Source organism: Cinclus cinclus, chromosome 2 (assembly GCF_963662255.1).
Source record: "Cinclus cinclus chromosome 2, bCinCin1.1, whole genome shotgun sequence".
Taxonomy (NCBI): Eukaryota; Metazoa; Chordata; class Aves; order Passeriformes; family Cinclidae; genus Cinclus; species Cinclus cinclus.
Window position 1 is genome coordinate 57,318,988 of NC_085047.1, and position 19,386 is coordinate 57,338,373.

Here is a 19,386-nt window from a genome sequence, read left to right on the forward strand (position 1 = left end):
GGATGACGCCGCGCCCGCCGGGAAGGAAGGAAGGAAGGAAGGGAGGAAGGCGGGTTCACCTTTCTGAGCCCGGACGTGACGCGTTCAGCGGCCGCCGCCGGAGGGCCCCACGTGGTGGTGCGAACGCAGCGCGGAGCGGGGTCCGTACCCGAGTGGCCTCTCCGGGCCCGACATGAACCCCTTCGCCTGGTACCCGCCGCCCCCGCCGGGGCTGCCCCCGCCGGGCATCCCGCCGCCCTTCTTCTGCCCGCCGCCCTCCTGGGACGCGAGCTTCTGGGCTGCCCCCGTGCCCTACCCCCCTCCCGGCCGCTACCCTCCGCCCGACAGCACCTACGCGTCCGCCGAGTCCTACTCGCAGCCCAAGAGTTACTCCCAGCCCGCCGAGTCCTACTCGCAACCCGCCGACAACTACCCGCCCGCTGAGACCTACTCGGATCCCGCCCAGAGCATCCCTCCCGCCGAGAGCTACTCCCAGCCTGCCCAGAACTACTCTCATCCCGAGGGCTACCCTCAGCCCGCCGAGGGCTACCCGCCGGCTCAGAGCTACCCGCAGCAGCCCGAGAGCTTCCTCCCCCCTCAGAGCTACGCGTCGCCCTCCGCCTGGTTCCCGCCGGCCTACGGAGCGCGCCCGCAGGGCCCGCACCCTGGTGAGGGAAGGGCAGCGGAGAAGCCTCTCTTGGACCCACGGGCTCCTTCCCATCCCGCGCAGGCTGGGGCCCCGGGGTTGTCCTGAGCTCTTGGGGCTGCAGGACTCTCCTCCAAGCATGCTGGTCGTGCAACCCTCTCTTTTCTCTTCCCATGATCTTTCTCTGTTGCCCACCGAGGTAGGAGGGGCGGTGTTTTACCAGCTCTGTCTGTGAATGGCTCATGGTGTGTTTTTTTTTCTCTCTATTCTGAAGGTGGAAATGGTAATTTCTCCCAGAAATGGCAGGGCAAGCAAGTGCCTGCATTTAGTAAACATTGTCCAGAAGAAAATAACAAGCCAAAGGTATGGAGTGGGGTCCCCAGTGTTGGAGTGGGTCCAAGGGAAAGGCCACAAAAATGATTTTTGGGGGGGGGAAGCACCTCTCCTGGGAAGGCTGAGAGAGCTGGGGTTGTTCAGCCTGGAGAAGAGAAGGCTTCAGGTAGAGCCCTGCAGCATCCTTTCAGTACTTTAAGGGAACTTAGGAGAGAGATGGGGACAGACTTTATAGTATGGCCTGTAGTGGTCGAACAAGGAGTAATGGTTTTAGATTGAAGCAGAGTAGATTTAGACTGGACGTGAGGAATACTTTTTTTACTGTGAAGGGGATGAGATACTGGCACAGGTTGCCCAAAGAAGCTGTGACTGGCCCATCCCTGGAAGTGTTGAAGGCCAGATTGAATGGGGCTTTGAGCAGCCTGATCTAATCATAGATTGTCCCTGCCTGTGGTGGAGGGGTTGGAACCAGATGATCTTGGAAGGTCCCTTTTTACCCAAACCATTCTGTGATGGTGTCAGTCTTATGGGACTTGGCCCAAGGCACTATAGAGATCACATTCTCTTGTCTAACATACTTGCTCTTAAAAGAGAGCAAACGTGACAGTCTGCAACTCTTGAAAGATATATGTCAACCAAATTCTTACACAGGTTTATCTCACCTTACTGTGGTGATGCTCACTGCCTAAATTACATTAGTGCTATTACATGGTCAAGACCAGCCATCCAGATGACATGGATGTGTGTAGTGGGAGAAGGAAGGGTCCGTGCTGTCTCTGAACTTATCTTGGGAGTCATGGTCTGTCTTGGGAAGGAAGAGACATGGGGCTAAATTTAGCCTAAATCTCATAGCCCTCGGGAAGTCCGTGGCAGCAGACTGGTGTGTTTACAGAAGGAATAATTGGTTGAAAAGTGGTGGTGGGAAGAGCTGAGTGCAGGGCACTTTGTTTAGAACATAAGTAAGTTAAACTTAACTTTCGTATTATGTTAGCTTATCTTTGAAACTTTTGAAACACACAACTGCTTTATTAGCAAAAATACTAGTAGTGTTTCATGACTAACTAAATACAGGAATATCTTGTAACTGCAATCCTGAGATGATTTCTTCTTTTTTTTTTTACCTTTTTTTCAGACCAAAAAGAAAAAAGAACCAGTTTTCTCTCATTACTGTGATACCTGTGACCGTGGCTATAAAAACCAGGAGAAGTATGATGAACATATTTCACAGCACAAACAGGTTAATGAGTTTGGCTTCTTTTATTCACGCTTTGATTTTTTTTCCTTTGTACCTGACAAGCAGTTATCTGTAGTCACTCTTTGAACAGAAAACATAGGAAAGAGATTCCAGAGCTATGTCAGGTATTAGTGGGGGATTTTTTTCTGAATGCTATATGTAGGGGGGCTTCAATAGTATTTTTGGTTTTATTACTGAAGCATTTTAAACTGTTTTTCTTGCAAAAAATTGTGAACTCATAGGAATAAATTAATTGACACCACTATGGCATGTACGGTTTTTGTGTGGAAGCACTTAAAAAGTTTCCTTTATTGAAAATTACCAAAATTTACAAGTATCAAAATTTGAAATTGAAGACTCTTGCAATTTTTTTTCTTAGGTAAGCTTCACTTTCTCTTCAGGTATCAGATACATTGCCTACACTGGTTATTCTAAAACCAGGTGAAATTTAAAAATATGTTATCCCTGCTTGTTGTTTTTACAATCACCTTTGTTAGCAAACTGGGTAGCTTACACAGCCTGTGCAACAAGCTGTACAAGCAGCTGGCACTGAGTTTATTTTAAGTGTGCTCAAAAGCTTGTTTATAATTTGTGTAAATTGGTATGTTTTAAGTTCACCCTCTTGTCTTGCAGTGCTCAGAAGAAGGTTGCAGTTTCAGTGCCCATGAGAAGATTGTTCAGATACACTGGAAGAATGTAGGTAACCTTCTGGGCCCCAAATTGGAGTCTGTACTGTCTTTACCATAGCCCCTTTTCTCATTCTTCAGTGGTTTTCTTTCATTCATCTGGAAAGAAAATGTATCACCTCTGAGGAGAATCTGTTTCAAGTCAATCTTGTGGATGAAAATACGTTAAATACTATGGAGTTTTCTTAGTGGGTTCATTTTATCATCTCTGTGTACAGTCTCACCAGTTTTGGAGATGAAAATAGTGTGATACTGCTATACCTGATATAATGATGTTGTCTTTTTAACTTGTGGGTTTTTTCCTTCCTCTTTTAAACACCTGTGAAATACTTTTTCCTTAGGCACATGCACCTGGTGCTAAAAGAATTAAATTAGATAGTCCAGAAGAGATTGCTAGATGGAGAGAAGAAAGAAAAAGGTAAGACTTGTGGCCTATGGATATGTTTTACTGTATTTTCCCTGTTGGGAGCATTAGATGGCATTAGCTAAAGGGCTGGAGCAGCAAAATACTTGTTGTTTCTGCTCTTCCATTAACCCTACAAAACTCCTGCAGCAGTCATCTGTGTCAGAATGCCTTAGCCAGGAGAATGTGAGCTGCAGAGATTATAATAATTTAGAAGATTGTAATGGCAGGCAAGGTAGCAGGTGAGAAAGGAAACAGCTCTCCCAGGTGCTTGATATGGTACCCCAGGTTAGGTGAACATCTCATTCTTTTTGGTCTGATCACATTTCAGGTCAGAAGTGTTTGCGTGGTGGTTTTTAATATCTTAATAATCTGGAACTATAGTACTGACTATAACTGTAATAATGTGTGCAGATTTCCCCAGTTTAAGTTGTCTCAGTAGACCACACCAGGGAGTTTTCCTTATTTTTAAGGGTTTTCTGTGTTGCTTGATGCTTTTCTAGTGAAAGAGAACAGAAACCATGAATGATATGTTCTTGGGCAGTCTAACTTAGGTTGTATGCAGGGTGCAAGGTAAAATTCTCCAATAAGAAGCATTTCTCACTATTTCTTATCCTGTGATGTAACAGGGTATAACTTTTTTTATGTTGACCTGGATTGAAGTATTTATCTCCCAGATTTGTTTTTTCCCTTTAGAATTCAACGGGTTAAACTTTATGCTTTCCCAGAAGGAGAAAGATGCTGCAGGCTTTCCTCATTTCTATTCATAATTTAGAATATAGTCTTGCAAGTGATCAGTGCATGAGTTTTGTTACCATGAGCAAGCAGGAGTCCTATATGCAGAATGGGAAGTGATATAAGTGATTTCAGTTTGAGATCAGTGAGGATGAGCTAGGGCAGTGTACTAGTCATGTGGGATTTTTTTAGTGAAAATAAACCCAGTGGTCTGATGGAATCTTACTGATGTGTCCTCCTTGTGTCCATGTCAGAAGGCAGTGTTAATGTGTTCTTGCTTTGAATTTCACTTCCCTTAATATGTTTTTGTACTGTTTTTGTTCAAAAAGAAAAATTAATGGAATTTATTGTAGAATTTTTAACTTTCTCCCATCCATTTTTTCCCGTATGGTTAAGCAAAATTTCTCCCCATGTAATTTCATTCTTGGAGTTTTAATTTTTCTTTGAACGTGGTTTCAGCTTTTTCTGCAGGTCTCAGAAGGGCGAAGGGAAATCTTACCACTATGTGTCAGCACGTCACAGCAGTGAACTGTTGCACCTGCTGTTCATTTTTTACAAATGAAAATAATCCATAGGTTCTTTAAAAAAAAGGGGGCGGGGGGAAATGCTTTTTTGATACAGAAACAAGAGATGATTTTCTCCCATTTTTAAAATGCCATCATTAACCAGACAGAAATTGGTACTGATCTGTGCAAATCTAAGTTTGGTGTTTGATTAGGCAAGTTTTGGTGCTAGGTTACTTTTCCTTCCAAGGTATCCTTTTACTCAAAAGATGCTTGAGGGCTTGGTTTTTATTTGCTTTCAGTCTGCATATTGCTGTTGTGGTTTTTTTTGGTGACCTAATTTTTCTAATGGTAGTCCCAAGGAAGAAGATACATACTTACATGCAGTCTTTGAGAGAGTCTTTGCAACTTTTCCTACACTTCTCTGTTTTGGGAAGTGTTCAGGAGAGTTCCTGACAGCTGATGTCTGACAGCTGATGCTGAGGTTTAAGTGTTGAAACGATGTTTCAGGTGTATATGGCAGTATGTGCTCTACTAGAACATTAGGGAAGTGGGAATTGAACATGAAATTATAGATAAGAGATGGTTTGTGTGGGGAGTGGGTGCTATAAATCACAGGAACCTTTATCTAACACTTAATTGTGAGGCTAATGCTCTGCCTGAGATGGTTTTGCTGAACTTCTGAAGGATCTCATGTTGGTTTTACAGATGAATATAATTTGGCTGTGGTACAGCATTGCTGAAAGCCTTAGCTCGATGCAGCACAGTAAAATCAAAGGAAATAAAGTCTCATTGTCACAGCCACCAACCAGAAAAGGCAAAATGGGATTGGGACTGTCTGAGCCAAGGCCACTAGATGGAGTAGTGCCTTATCTTGGTACTTCAGGCCTTCTGTGGGCATCGTATTTAGCCTTGATAGATGGGTTTAGAATGACTACCTGGGTGGCTTTCGCTTCTCTTTGTACAGCAAGGAAGCTCTACGAGCATCCTTTTTTAATTAAAGAAAAACAACAACAAAAAACAACGGGGGTGGGGTGGGAAGCAGACAGAGAGAGAAAGCCAGCTGGAACTTTTGTGCAGCATTAATTGGGTCACCAGCAAAGCATCAGTTTAGTACTGAAGGTCTGTTGTTGACTCACAATAAACATTGCATTGTACAGAAAAACGGGACACCAGAGGGAGTCTGAGCTATTAAGCAGTTTTGGTTTATGGTGACAGGAAAAAAATCTTTTTCTTTCTAGAGGCTCCAATCAAAGCTAGAATGAATCTTTTTAGGTCATTAATAGTTTGTTTCTAATTAGGTTGCAGTGATTTAATATGTGTGTTTCCATGCTGCATCCTGTCTTGCTTGTTCTTTCAGCCGTTATAAATAATTACTTGCAGAGTTGAGATTTTTCTTCTTAATTAGCTGCTGTGTTGCTCAGTTGTGTATCCTACTTAAAATCTTCAAGAAAGAGCTTGTGTTTAAAGTATAGCCTTACTCATAGAAGAAAGAGGAGGAGGAGTGCTGGGAAAGAATATCTCTGGATGAAGCATGCTGGTTCAGAATGCTGTTTTCCTGTTGAACCTGCTGAACCAAGAAATCTAATTAGGCAAAGAGCAATAGAGATGAAGTTCTGTGGGATCTCAGGGTTTCCCTGTGTTTTACAGACAGATGGTTGTGAAGTCTGACATCAATTTTTCTTGTTTTGATTTGTCCTGTCCCTTCCAAGTGTTGAGAAATGTGCTGTCTTCAGCATATTTTTTCTTTAACATGATCTTAAAGAGAACTATCTGCAGTGCATTTCCTTAGTGTGTCAGAATGAGGTATTGCTGTCTTCCCTACTCCACAAGTGAGATCTGGGTCCTGCCAGCCCATCTGTTTCTCACCAACATTTTTTGAGCAGTGGTTATTACTAAGAATGTGGCAAGGCTGCTTTAATGTTAAAGCAAATCATTAAACTTACTTTTTCTTATCTCCTAGTATAACACTGGGGGATTTTTTTGAGCTTGCATGTTGCTTGTCAATTCTCCTCTTTCTGCCCCACTTTCTTTATCTCTTGGAATTAGTTTGTTCAGATAGGATTTGTCTGTTATACTTCCTTGCAATACATCTCACAGGCTGAGCATGTGCTTAGTGCCTGAAGTCCAGTACTGTTAACCACACCACTTTTAATTTGTGGCTTTTTAGTTGCATAATGATAAGCCTAGAGTAGTTTGGAATCCTCCCTGGTGTTGGTTCGTAGTAGTGAAGTATGTAATATGGAAAATAATTTCCTATAACTTGGTAGAAGTAGAGAAGACGAAGCAATGTAAAGGGGATGTGTTGGTTGATCAAGGTAAACATAGATACAGTAAAGTTTACACTCATCTGCTGGAATAAGATTAGCAGTAAAACTGCCTCAGCTAAGATATGGTTAAATCAGATGTGTGGAAGTTAAGCCAGGATTTTATCAGTTCTGTTGGGTCATTTTTGTTCCCTTTGGGCTATCCATGTCTCATTTAGTGCTGGCTGTGCAAATGCAATTAAGACCAGCTCAAGAAATTATTGATGCATTTTGCTCACAGTGCTGTTCCTATTAAAATGATGAACTTGTATAGCTCTTGACTCAGGAATTCATTGTGTAAACTCCTATAGAAACAGGTCTCTTTTCTGTTAGATGTTAGCAAAGCTCTGTTTCTTCACTGCTCTCTAAGAGCTGCTTTACTCCAATGTTTATGAGAGCAAGATAAAGTATGCTGGCCTATAAAAAATGCATGGCTCTGGCTAGTGTGCTCATTTATTGGGAAAAAAAAAATTATTCACTAAGAAACACATGTTATTGATCATGCTCAGTGTCACTGTTCCCTGTCTCTAGAAGCTTTAGTGTCCTTTACCTGCATGTCTCACTTCATTGGGATATATTTAATATACTCATCTTAGCCTGAAAAGCAGTTTTCTGGTATTATCAATTTATTTTGAAAAACTTTGGATTTTAGAAGTGTGTACAGTTGGGAGCTGCAACTGCTGTAAAAGAAGGCTGCCTTCTCAGGCTGTATGGGCTTTATTAAATCTGCTGGTTTAGCTCCCTTTTACACTAAGTTGCTTAGGTTTGTAAAGCCCTGTGGGGACTGATGAAGCTGTTTGTATTCAAGCTCTGACAAGTTGTTTGCAAGGCACAAATGCTGGGGTACATCTACTTCAGTGATGTTTGTAGGTAACATTTTAGGAACATCATTTTCTTAGGAGAGGAGGAGGGCTTGGCAGGATGCAAACCCACGTCAACTCTTGGGATTTAAGCATATGGTCTTTTATGTGGAGAGACTCAGTAAAGGCATGAGGTAAAGGCAGTGAGTAAAATGCCATTTAACATTTGAGAAGAGGTGGAGAAAATAAACACAGCCACTACAGATGCCTTCAGATGTGCTTCTGCAGGCATACTGGGACTTGTGACTTGAGCTCTCGCCAGCTGTCAGTTACTGCCTGTGTCAGCTGGAAGGCTGGTTTAGGAGAAATCTGTCAGTCTTGGCAGTAAATGGAACTGAAAGCATTGGTGCAGTCCATTATGGTGGCTCGTGGAGGGAGTGGTAACTCACAGGAATGAAAGTGGGAGGCATTCATGTCTCAGATCATGTTGTGAGAGCATGTCTGAATATGTCCTTAATCAGCATAAGTGCTGGAGCATTTGAAGACTTCTGTGCTCTAGAATTTAGGGTCTTCCCTTATATTTAAAACACACCCCACACCCCCCGCAATCTCTACAATAAGCTTGGGGATTTTTTTAGCATAACTACTTGTTTGTTAGCTTGCTATCCTCCTGAGAGCCTTTGTGTTTGAAGAAAAGCACCTTCTCCAAAAACAGTGGAGCACAGGGGTCTTTGTCAATGTGAAGCTTTTGAGATTAAAGAGTTCATTGCACATTTGCTGTGGGCTGGGTGTGTTGTAACATGGATGAACAAATCGAACTAACAGGGAAGAGTGGAGGTAAAACATCACATCCCTATGCTCCCTTGAGCTGTATGTCAGATTTCTGGGAGAAATCCAAAGAAAATAGATGTTGACAGCTCATGTTCAAATCCTCTTAAAGGAGACAAGTTCTGTAGTGTGTTTAGGTTTGTCTTGTAGAAAATGCTTCTCTTTTTCCCTTGGTATGTGGCTGAAGCTGTCTTGAATCAATGTGACACTTAGCATTCATGCTGTAATATGGAGGAAATGCATGTGATAAGATTAAATATTTAAAGAAATATACGTGTCTTTTTTGATAGCTATTTTTAGTGAGAAGCTGTTCTATGTTTCTCTTTACTCCATTTTAATAGACATCAAATATTTATACTTTGTGTTTCAATCCAGAAGCTGGGGAAGCGTGTGCATGTGTTTTTCATTTACCACCTTTATCTCAAAGCACTGGCATTTAGCTAACTAATGTTTGCAGAGCAAGTAGTGCAGCCATTTTTGGGCTTTGATGGTAAAAAGCCTGTTGCCCAGGCTCTGCATGTTAGAACCAGCGAGGCATTTGTCTGGAGGGAAGGATGGATGTTAAGGGAGGTGAGGAATGGAAGATTTGGGGGATGGTTGTAACAGTAGATTTCTTTTCATCTGCATGATTTGGCAATTTTTCTTGAACCTGGACTTAAAAAGGGGCAGTAATTCTGATGAACTTGGTCAGTGTGCTAGCACAATGCTGAATATTTCTCGAGAAGGTACTTGTGTGCTTTTCCCTAAGCTGTTCACATAACTTTTATTTTAAGTTTATAAGAACTCAGCAGTAGTTTGCTAAAGGCATGTCATTCAAATAATCCAGTTGAAGCTCCACAGAAATAGGAGAACTAAATCATGCTGTTATGTGTTGGGGCAAAGAAAGGGTCCTTGACTATAACCGAACTGTTTGTCTGTACCTTGCTTGATGGTTTGGTAAATCTAAGAATGCTAATGTGATAGTTTTTTGGTTTTTTTTTTTGGTCTTGTTCATTGTGTCTGGATGTGTAAGCATAAATGCACTGTTTTCTTTTCCTCACTAATGCCTTTTTAAGAAAGAAACAGTCTGCTAAATTTCCTTGAAAATTTAAAAAAATCTGTAATGTTTATAGGGGAAGCTGGTTTAGTAAAGGGGGTATTGAGAAACTATGGTGAATCCTTTAAGAGCCAGTGAAACTATTTTTTTTTCTTCTAGAAATTTTCCTACGTTGGCAAACATTGAAAAGAAGAAGGAAATGCAGATGCAGAAGGAGGAAAGGGGAGAGGTGCTGACTACCCAGCAGTTTGGGTAAGTGTTTTGAACCAAGCTTGTTGCTTTCCTCCCACTGAGTTCAAAAGTATGCTCTGTTACTGTGGTCTCCCAGCACTTACTGCTTCCATTATATACAGAATCTGGCTGCCCTTTAAGAGAGGACAGCACATTTGACAAATGGCTGATGTAATATTCTTTTGTTTAATTCATATTTCTCCAAAGTCCATCTCAGTTAAATGAAACAATAACTACATTAAAAATGTGGTATTCTGGCTTGTGTGAGAAAACCACTTTCTGGTGGCCATTCGTTAGATCAGCATAACCTTGGTTTCTGTAAAAAGTAGTAATGGGGACAAAAGTCACGCAACATAATGATTCCACATGGATTAATCCTTTATTACCTGAAAATGGCCAACAGAGATATTATTCTTACTCACTATCCTTTCTGATGATAAATCAGTAGTCAAGTGAAGAGGGGAAAAAAAATTAAGGTGATGGAGGGTAAGAGAGAGAAGTAGCACTACTTAAGTTATAATGTAAACTGTATGAAAATAAATCTATCTGCTACCATTGCTCTGAGCTAGTACTTACTCATCTTGGATTTTTATCTGTTCTCTGCCTTATAAATTATTTTCCAGCATGGTTTTGTTCTTTTCTCAGTTTCTTTGTTAGGTGGAACCAGCTAACTTCATTGGCTCTGCTTTAGGACCTGTGGGAAGATTGTTTTTTGTTTTTTTTTTTAAATGCTATAATGAGCCACACTCCTAAAATATCACTTGTTTAAACTAGAATGACTGAGCTGGAAGGCAGGAGCAGACTCAGTCCTAAAGGGCTCTTGTTAAATGCCATTTTGTGCTGCATGGAAGTGAAACTGGAGTTTTCCTAGCTTTTTGTATAGGGGATGACAGGAAACAAAACAAAACTTGCACTATAATAAAATGGTTGAGCTAGTGCAGAATAAGAAGTTAGTGAAATTTATTAAATGGACAGCGCAAATCACCTTGTTGCAGCATGTGCTTCAGCTGATCTGGCACTTACCTGCCCCCACCCAACCAGTTGCCTTTCATGACTGAAAGGAAAGGTTTATAGAAGACTGAAGTAAAACTACCTTCGAAGGATGTAGATTTGGCAGGAGTGCATTGCACCTGGGCATTGAAACTAAAGCTAAAAGCATATGATACTATGTTTGGAGATTCTTAGGAGCAAAGGTGGAATTTTTTTTGTCACAGTAAGAAACTGTTTGATGTCTACAGGTTTTATTTACTAGCTTTTGTGGCTGTGAGTCAGATGCATTGAGTAGTTTTAAATGCTCTTCAGCAATTCCACGCTGTTACATTTGTTAGTAGCTTTATATCTGGAAAACTGTTTGGAAAAAGAAAGCCCTCAAACTTGCAGGTTGTTTACTTCTGCGTAGCAACTTTTTGTTCTAGTTGATTCTACAAACTCTTCTTTTTTTCTCCTCCTTCCCCTGAGCTAGTTGCACTCTAGACTTGGTGAACTGTCCATAAACTGTCATTTCTGCTTTGTATATCATCTGTAAAGATTCCGGAATTGGTGCTTATCTGGCAAATTTACTGATGTGTGCGGAAAAAATAGAATACAGCTTGTTCCCTGCAAGCTGTACTATTAAAGCAAATAGCTAAGTAAGATTTAGAAAGGATTAAATGCTTAACACTTCCATGGTGCTTTCCATTTGTGGTTCTCTGAAGTGCTTTGCACCTCCTAAGTCTTGGCATCCCTGCATGTGAGATCAGAGATGCAGAAGGATCACTTTGGAAGCCTGTCTGGTGTCTCACAACACCTGAATAGTAGTGCACAGCTCTCCACGCCCTCTAAGTGGAGAGTGAAGGGCAGGATATCTTCCATGAGGGAATGGCAGAAGGCAGATGCCAGGCTGATATTTGCTGGGACATGTTTTTGACCTTGAGGTTTCTTTTGGGGTGTTTGAGGCCCCAGAGAATTTAGAAAGTTGTTTTTAACCCTTGGTCAAGGACAGCAGCTTTAACTGAGGTTGTATTTGCTCGGTATCTTCTAGGTTGTACAACATGCTGAATTTAGAGTGTGCTTGTACAAATTCAGAAATGCAGTTTTCTCTCTTGTTGGAGTTGAATCATAGGAGATATTAGCCTTCTTTTATGGGTTAGGGACTGATGTACAGGAAGGCAGTGGTTTGCCACTTGGGCCACAGGAGCACTGTGGTGGGTGATGCCATCATGGATGAGCAATCAGTGCTAGGCACTAGTGAAATGACTGAAGAATGAAATTAAATAAGTTTTGTTGTGATATAAAGTCATTTTGAGTACTATGACAGGCCTTGTTCTCTTCTCAAGAAGGATTTGGTAAGGCCAGAAAAGCATGGAAAAGAGGAATGCTGGTAATGGGAACATTTCTGAACAAGCGAAGTGTAGTGGGTGGCTCGAAAGGGCTGTGTGATGGAGGTCTAGAAAAATTTCATAGATGGAAGAGGTGAATAAAGTGAATATACACTGTTTCTAGTAACTCAAGAAGGATGGGGTACTAAATGACTTGTTTAGACCTCAGAATGAAGACAAACAAAAGGAAGTCCCTTGTCACAAAATATCAACACTTTGCTGCAAGATTTCAGGGATGGAAACACAGCATCCCACATCATGAGGCATGTGGTTGACTAGGGATAAGAGGACCTCAGCCATACTGTAGGTGGGGCTGAGGCAAGGAGGACTGATCATAACCAACCATGGGGTCATTCAGGACAGGTGATCTTGTGTAGTTTTTGCTGTTGTAATGTCCTGATGGTTAGTTGCAGTCTTGTTTTGCTGAATTAAGTTTATGTTGCTCAGAAATAAATGCTTTCAGGAAGCTTCAGTTGTCTCTTCTGTTTTTGCTTTTCTCTCTTGGTCATATTTATTCTTGTATCTATAGAATTCAACCAGAGTTTATGAAGCTTTCCAGGTATCTTCCTATCAATATGTGTTTATAGGATAACCTGAAAGATGATGGAACCATGAAAGATAAGTGGAACAGGCATGCTCTGCTCTTCCTGTATTTCAGGACTTGCTATTTTGTTTCAGGTTTTAAAAAAATGCATTATTCTGATGGACATTTCTTTTCTTTTATTCCTTTCTCTTGGAATGGAAAAGATGAATGACATGTTAGTTGGAGGCAGAAGTAGGTAGTCATTGCAGCTGATAGTGTCAGATGGCTGAATGGATTTGGTGCAGCAAGATGCTTCTCAGAGCTGTAACTAGAAAAAAAGAGTCTTCAGTAGTGAAAGAATGTTTATAGCAGATGCTTTTCTTTTAACTTCACGTTGCCACTGTTTTGAGTGACTTTAATGCTCAAGTGAAGAGAGTATTTGTTGACTTTGTTATCTGAAATGAAAATGCCGTCTTCGCGCTGCAGATTATCAAGGAACCTTCTTAGCCCATATTCCCTTGGCCTTGTTGGAAACTGAAAGCTAAGTGATGAACTTCAAACTGTTCATTCAGTTTCCAGCTTTGTCCCACTGCCCTGCCTGAGATGAGGTGTGACTGTTTTTATGGCCTGTCACCTCTTGTTAGCTGAGCTGGTGTAAGTCCTGGCATCTTTCTGTGTTGCTGAACCTTAAAGAAGGGCCTGAGCCATTTGGTTATGTCAGTTGTTTTTATTCTCATATCTTATCATCTGTATGAGCTTTTTGTTTCTGTTCTCCAGCAAAATGAAGGGGATGTGGAAACCTCCAGAAAACGGAGAGGCTCTTGGGCATCAACGAAGACACAGAAGAAGACAATGGCGCCCGTTCCGGATGAAATTTAGGAAAAATGGCAGCAATTATCGTGAACATGGAACTCAAAATGAAGCCAGTGGACCAGAAAACAGCACATGTGAAAAGGAGCATGAAAAGCAAAATGCTTTGGCAGGCCAAGCATATGAGAAAGACATGGACCCTCTTGGTCTTCTGGCAAATGGTGATGTTGGTAAGATGAAGGAACTTGCAGAAGTTTTATTTTAAATACTTGTTTTAAGTTTAGATGCTGAGACTTTGTGCTTGCTAGTCACCATTTTGAAAGTCTGACATGAAGTTTGTGTGCAGTGTTCTGATGTAAATATTGTACAGTAGTCCAAAGGCCATGCAGCACCAGCTTAGGGTGCTAAATTAACATGTGTGACGAGAAAATATTTACAAAACCAGAAGAAGAATGAAGTACTTCAACAGCCTAATTATTTTTAAAGACTATTAAATATCCCTTTGTGGTTTTGAAAATAACAGTATTTAGAAAGTGAAAACAAATGGATTTCCTTGTATGAGTTAAGTGAATTAGTTAAAATGTCAGTATTTTACTTTTAATTCTGTTCTATGCTGTATTGTTACTCTTGATATTCTCCATCAGTGTGTGTTCTCTGAAGTATTTCTGTTTAGTTTTTTTTACATTTGTTTTTTTGTTGGCTTTTTTTGTGAGCATGTCTTGTTTCCTCATGCTGGCAGCAATATAAATTCTTCAGATCTAACTATAATATAGTCAGCAGTGATGCAGTACTCCTAGAATATGGCATGTAAGCTGACTTATACTCTGGCTATTTTTAGCAACCAGGGTAGAATACATTCCCTGGAAAGATGTCTGATGCTGAGTTTTTGCTCTTGAAAACATGATCTTCAATTAGTGAGAACAAGAACTCAGCATCCCTATGCAATTTGTTTATTCCATTAATCTTTGCGTGTTGGGAAACTTAAGTATGTTTAAATATATCTGTATTTCCCTGCAGCATCTGTGTTTTACTTAATGATAAAAGGTCTAATTATGCCAAAGTCAGCTAGTGGCTTCTGTTATAGTAGGTAGAAAAGGAATGTGGTACTTGTTTAGTACACATTATTAAAGCTAGTTTAAAACTGAGAAATTGTAGCCAGAACAAATAATAACTAACACAATATAACTAGGTAGAATTAAAAGAAAATACTGCCCAAATCCATGATTTTACTGTATAGGCACATCTTTTTGATTCTCACTTTTTTTTTTTTTAATTCCCCCTGATTGGCTTCTAAATCCTTCTCCTCTATCTCAGAACCAAATCCAGTGAGACTTCAAAACATGTTATGAAATCCTCTCTCTCTTAACCTACAGTTGATAACACAATCTATAATTATATTTGGTATGCAAAGGAGGAAGCAGGAGGCTCAGGCTTGTGTTCAGGAAACTTTTTTGTTTCAGCAGCTTTGCTGGCAGGACTATAAACCAGTGGAAGCACCAGTTTGTCACCACTTATCTGTAGAGGGTAGGCAAGTGTGGGGGGGTTTCTCTGAGTCCACAGCACTGAGCAATGGTGCCCAAAATCAGGCGTGTGGTGCCAAGACAGGAATTTAGCAGCAAGGCTGGCTATTGCCAGGATTGCTGGGAAAAATCCCTCTTGCTTTTTCTTTCCCTGCAGAATCTGACAAGGATGAGGCAGCTGAGGAAGATGGGAGACTGGGAATGACAGTTGTCCCCAGGCAGGTGACCTCTGCCCTTAGCGCGCTGTCGGTCAACTATGGCAGCGCGTCCGACAGCGAGCCCGAAGGTGTGTAGAAACAACCTCTGGTCTGCTCCTCTCCCCTTCTACCCTGTGTCACCCTGCAGTGATGGGGACTGCAATCAGGACTGTGCCTTTGCTGCCCTTTTCTCAGCAGAATGTCCTGGGTTGAGAGAGGAGGCATAAAATATCTTTAATTAGATTGTACGTCATCAGATTTCCCAAGCCTTTTCTCCCTAGTTGGGGGAAAATAAGGAACCTGTTTTGGGTCCTACTTCAAATAATTTTTGAATAGTGCCAGGAAAAAGCTGTTATTGTCACTCCATGAACTAATTTCTATGTCCTTAAGGGCTTTTTCCATGGAAAGCTGCTGGGTGTTGCAGTAGGACTTGAAATTCTGTTACTTGGATTTTGTGCTTCTCTGAGTGTATGCATCAATGTGTGGTGAGGAATTGCTGTAAATATTTACTTACTTACTTATGCCTTACTTGCCCTGGGTGACCTATCCAAAGTTAGAGAGATCTAGCAGATGGTGAATTGAACTTGGGCATGCTCTGCCCTAACTGTACCGTGATTTTCTCAGCAGCCAAATTTGCAGCAAGCTATAATGTGAAGCGCTGTACTTCTTAAGTGATAAGAAAGCAGAGATTTGAAAATTTCAACCAGGTCTTACTCCTTTTATTTTTCTTTTTGTGCTGTAGAATTGGAATACCTTATTTTCCTTTCTGTGAATGTTTAGAGATTATTCTTTGTATTTAAAAAGAAAACCTTCCCTTCCTTCAAGTAAACCTTGAACACCTTCACATCAGGTTGTGTGAGCAAGAATAATACAAACGAACTGCCAGTGCATGGGGATATGAGCATGTTGAAGAGGCTTTTAAGTTTGAGATGAAAGTGTGTTCTTTTTCTTTAAGAATTCCCTGTCAAGACTGCAACAAAAGCTGAGAGAAACCAGGCTGTGCACAGAAATAAGCCTCAAACTACTCCTGCTTCTCAGAATCAGAAACCAAATCAAAACCGCCCAGAATGTGCAGGCACAACGTTAAGAAGCTCGAATTCAAATGTGCGTCCCCCCAGAGGGCCTGATAAGCGGGGCAAGAAAACATTACCTCGCCTTCCCAAGCGCCGTCCAACTCTGCTGGAAATGGTAAGAGGCTAAAATAATGCCTCCTGTGCAAGAGTAGAACTATTTGTGAGTGTTTCTTCTCTTCCCTGCGGGAAGTTAGAGCGGTCTGTTAGCACAGGGCCTGGCTTAAGAATAGTAAAGTGAGCATTTCACTTGGAGAAGGTGAAGATGCTTTAACAAACACATGGAAATACCCTGGCATGCATTCAGATAATGACTGACTTTGGTAAGCAAGAGATGACAACTGAATCATGTGTCGGAAGTGAGCTGCACAAGCTCATTTGTTCCTTTGTTCCTCTGTCTTCCCTTCCCTGTGGCAGTATCCAATTGGTTTTGCTTGTGTGCAATCCCAGCAGCCATGATCTTTTTGCTCCCAGCTTTGCTGTTCAGCCACCTTCCTCTGCTGGAGGAGCACACAGTTCTTTTTGCACATGCAGAGATCTTGTTGAGAAGTGTGTTGGAGACTTAAACTACAGAATGGTTTGAGCTGCAACCCTGCTTGCAGAAGGGTTTCTTCTCTTGGCATGTTTAGATCAATCTGAGGAAGGGACAGCACCTTGAAGAGCAGCAGGTTGGTGTCTCAGAAGGGTAGAAAGAGGTTTGTAAGGGTGAGTCCCAGTAGCAGTGCAAAGCAAACCATTTGGCTTTCTTTAGAAAGCTCTGACAAAACCTTGGAGGTTTTATTGGATTTGTTACTCAAAAGCAGTACTATCCTTGTGATTCCATACATAGAATAGAATTTCTCCAACAAGGGAAAACTTGTGGTGTGCAAAGCACAGGAAGAAGCAGGGTGCCACTGACATCAGAGCCCTGAAATAGCACAGGAGGTTTCAGCAAGTGATACCTGATAAGGTACATACCAAACTGCAGATGTGGGAGAAATCCCTCAGCAGTCTTTTTAGCACATAGTACCATTTCTGCCAAGAATTAAAGTTCCTAGTGTCTGAAAAGGAAGTGTTTGTCCTTTGTGTAGCTCCAAAAGCATGCACTTGCCTTTATCACTTGCTCTTCAAAGTTGTTGGTGATCAAAGCAGTGACGACTCTGGAAGAAAGTCAGATGAAGTCCCACATGCTGACAGAAGCTGGCAGTACATAGGAAACCTGAGTTGAAGCTTGCTAGTATAGTTAATTTTAAATTTTATTGAGTTGGTTTCCCTTTTCAAATTGCTCAGAGTTGTTTTTAAAGAATGTGTACTGTGGCTGTGAATCACACAGGAGGGCCTGAGATTTGCAGGTAGGCTTCCACTGTCATTAGAAATGGTCAGTGTGTGTAAAACTTGAGAGGGAGGAAGGTTGAAATTTTACAAAATAGATCCAGAAAGTGGATTAGAATGCTAAAAAAAAGGCTTCAATGAAATTATGTTCTTAAAAAAAAAGGGAGGTAAGAGAGTAGCTGCAGGTATCTCGGCAGTCATTCAGCAGTGAGTTTGGGCACTACTAAAACATGTTTGTTGTAGACATGCAAACATTAATGTGTATTTAGTCATTCTCTATGCTGACAAAATCAAAAGCTTGTGTACTGTCACTCCACTGATACCCATCCCTGCATAAAAAAATGAACTACAAAGACACAGTCTTTGATGGGGTGATTGCTGCAGCCCAGCTGGGCGCTAATTTGGCCATTTGGGAATTCAGCAGTTTCTCTCAGTCAAACAAAGAGAACATTCACTATGCTGTCCCTTGTCTGCCCTGAAGTACATCTCCTGTTCAGATAGAAGGTTCCTGAAAGCTCATTGTAGGTGTCAGCTGCTTGTAGCACCTCTTAGCAAATGATCTAAGTAGAAGTATTCAGACTTAAAAGTGGCTGGTTGAATCACTGTTGGAACTTGTAACAAAAAAAGCTTATCGGTGACATTGCAAGCCAAACTTAGCCAAATCTCCTGCAGTGTGTAGTACAGCTCTCCTGCAAATGATCAGGTAGTTACAGATTTAGCCATTTGGCTCAGATTTTGTGTTTGTTCATACTGCTAGTTCTGCTAACAGTTGCAATGAAAAAGGTTCACTCAGCTCTTTGGCTGATAGGTTTCTTTTTTCTACTACCAAAGTGAACTTAAATGGGATTAAAGTTGATGAGGAAGGCCTCTAGCACTTTGATTAAGCTACTAGAATTAGGCTGGTGTATGTATTATAGCCCAAACCATTTAGTGCTGTTTAAACCCATGGTTTGCTACCTGATGAAAGATGCCCTTTCCTTGTATTTATCTTTTACTCATAAGGGGTTTAAATTAAAAATGTATGGGATATTAAATTGCAGATACAGTATAAGTGTGAAAAATAGTAATAGGCCTGCTATCCTGATGTACTGGAATGCATGGCCTGGTATTACAGTCCATGATATGAGAACATCATTGTCTCTGGCAGGCACTCTCCAGCCCCATGTGTCCAGGATCTGTGTGAGAGAGCCAACTGTTTAACTCAAAAGATGCTGGAAATTACTGTGTAGGTCAGCATATCTTGCTGTGCTAGTGTCAGCTACAGAGCAATAGAGGGAAATGTGAATAATCTTCTCTCTTTTTTTTTTTTAATTTCCAGTTACTGGCCCAGGACATCCGACATGAAAGGAATGTGATTTTGCAGTGTGTTCGATACCTCATCAGAAATAACATGTTTGGACTTCATCTTAAAACAGAACCAAGGGCTGAAGCAGAAACTGAACAGTCCTCTACCCCTGCAGCAGAGCCTTCTATGGACAAACCCGATGTACCTAATTGTTCTTGTAGCTCTGATCTTCAGTTAGAAGGAGGACAAGAAGATGCATTATTGATAGCCCAGGGTGAGAAAGAACCTGTGGATCAGACTTCACAGATGGCTCGGTTGGCAGATGAGGACACATGGGAAACCCCATCAATTCAGTGTGAAGGAGCACCATAGAGGATGTCTGTTATGGACAGTAAAGCAAAGGCTCACATTTTCGACCCAACTGATGCTTTTTGAAAGACGTCAGTGTAACAAAAAATCATTAAAGTACATGCTGAGGGCTGTTAAAGCCACTTTTCTGATCTGTTCTGCTCTAGGTGGCCATTTCCTTGGAAAACATATCAAGTAATTCCCTTTTTACATGACACAAAGGCAGCAGTGGCCCAGAGTAGGTG

The 19,386-nt window shown here is 41.3% G+C and overlaps 1 protein-coding gene across 1 annotated transcript; it reads left to right on the forward strand.

Annotated features, from left to right (window-relative positions):
- The first annotated feature begins 2 nt into the window (after nt 1-2).
- On the forward strand, nt 3-19,165 carry NUFIP1 (nuclear FMR1 interacting protein 1). Its single transcript, XM_062514927.1, is given in 11 exon segments — nt 3-99; nt 102-647; nt 900-988; nt 2,091-2,195; nt 2,826-2,888; nt 3,220-3,296; nt 9,649-9,741; nt 13,378-13,640; nt 15,088-15,216; nt 16,083-16,315; nt 18,827-19,165. Coding segments are annotated over 11 exon segments (2,034 nt in total).
- Nucleotides 19,166-19,386: the final 221 nt, after the last annotated feature.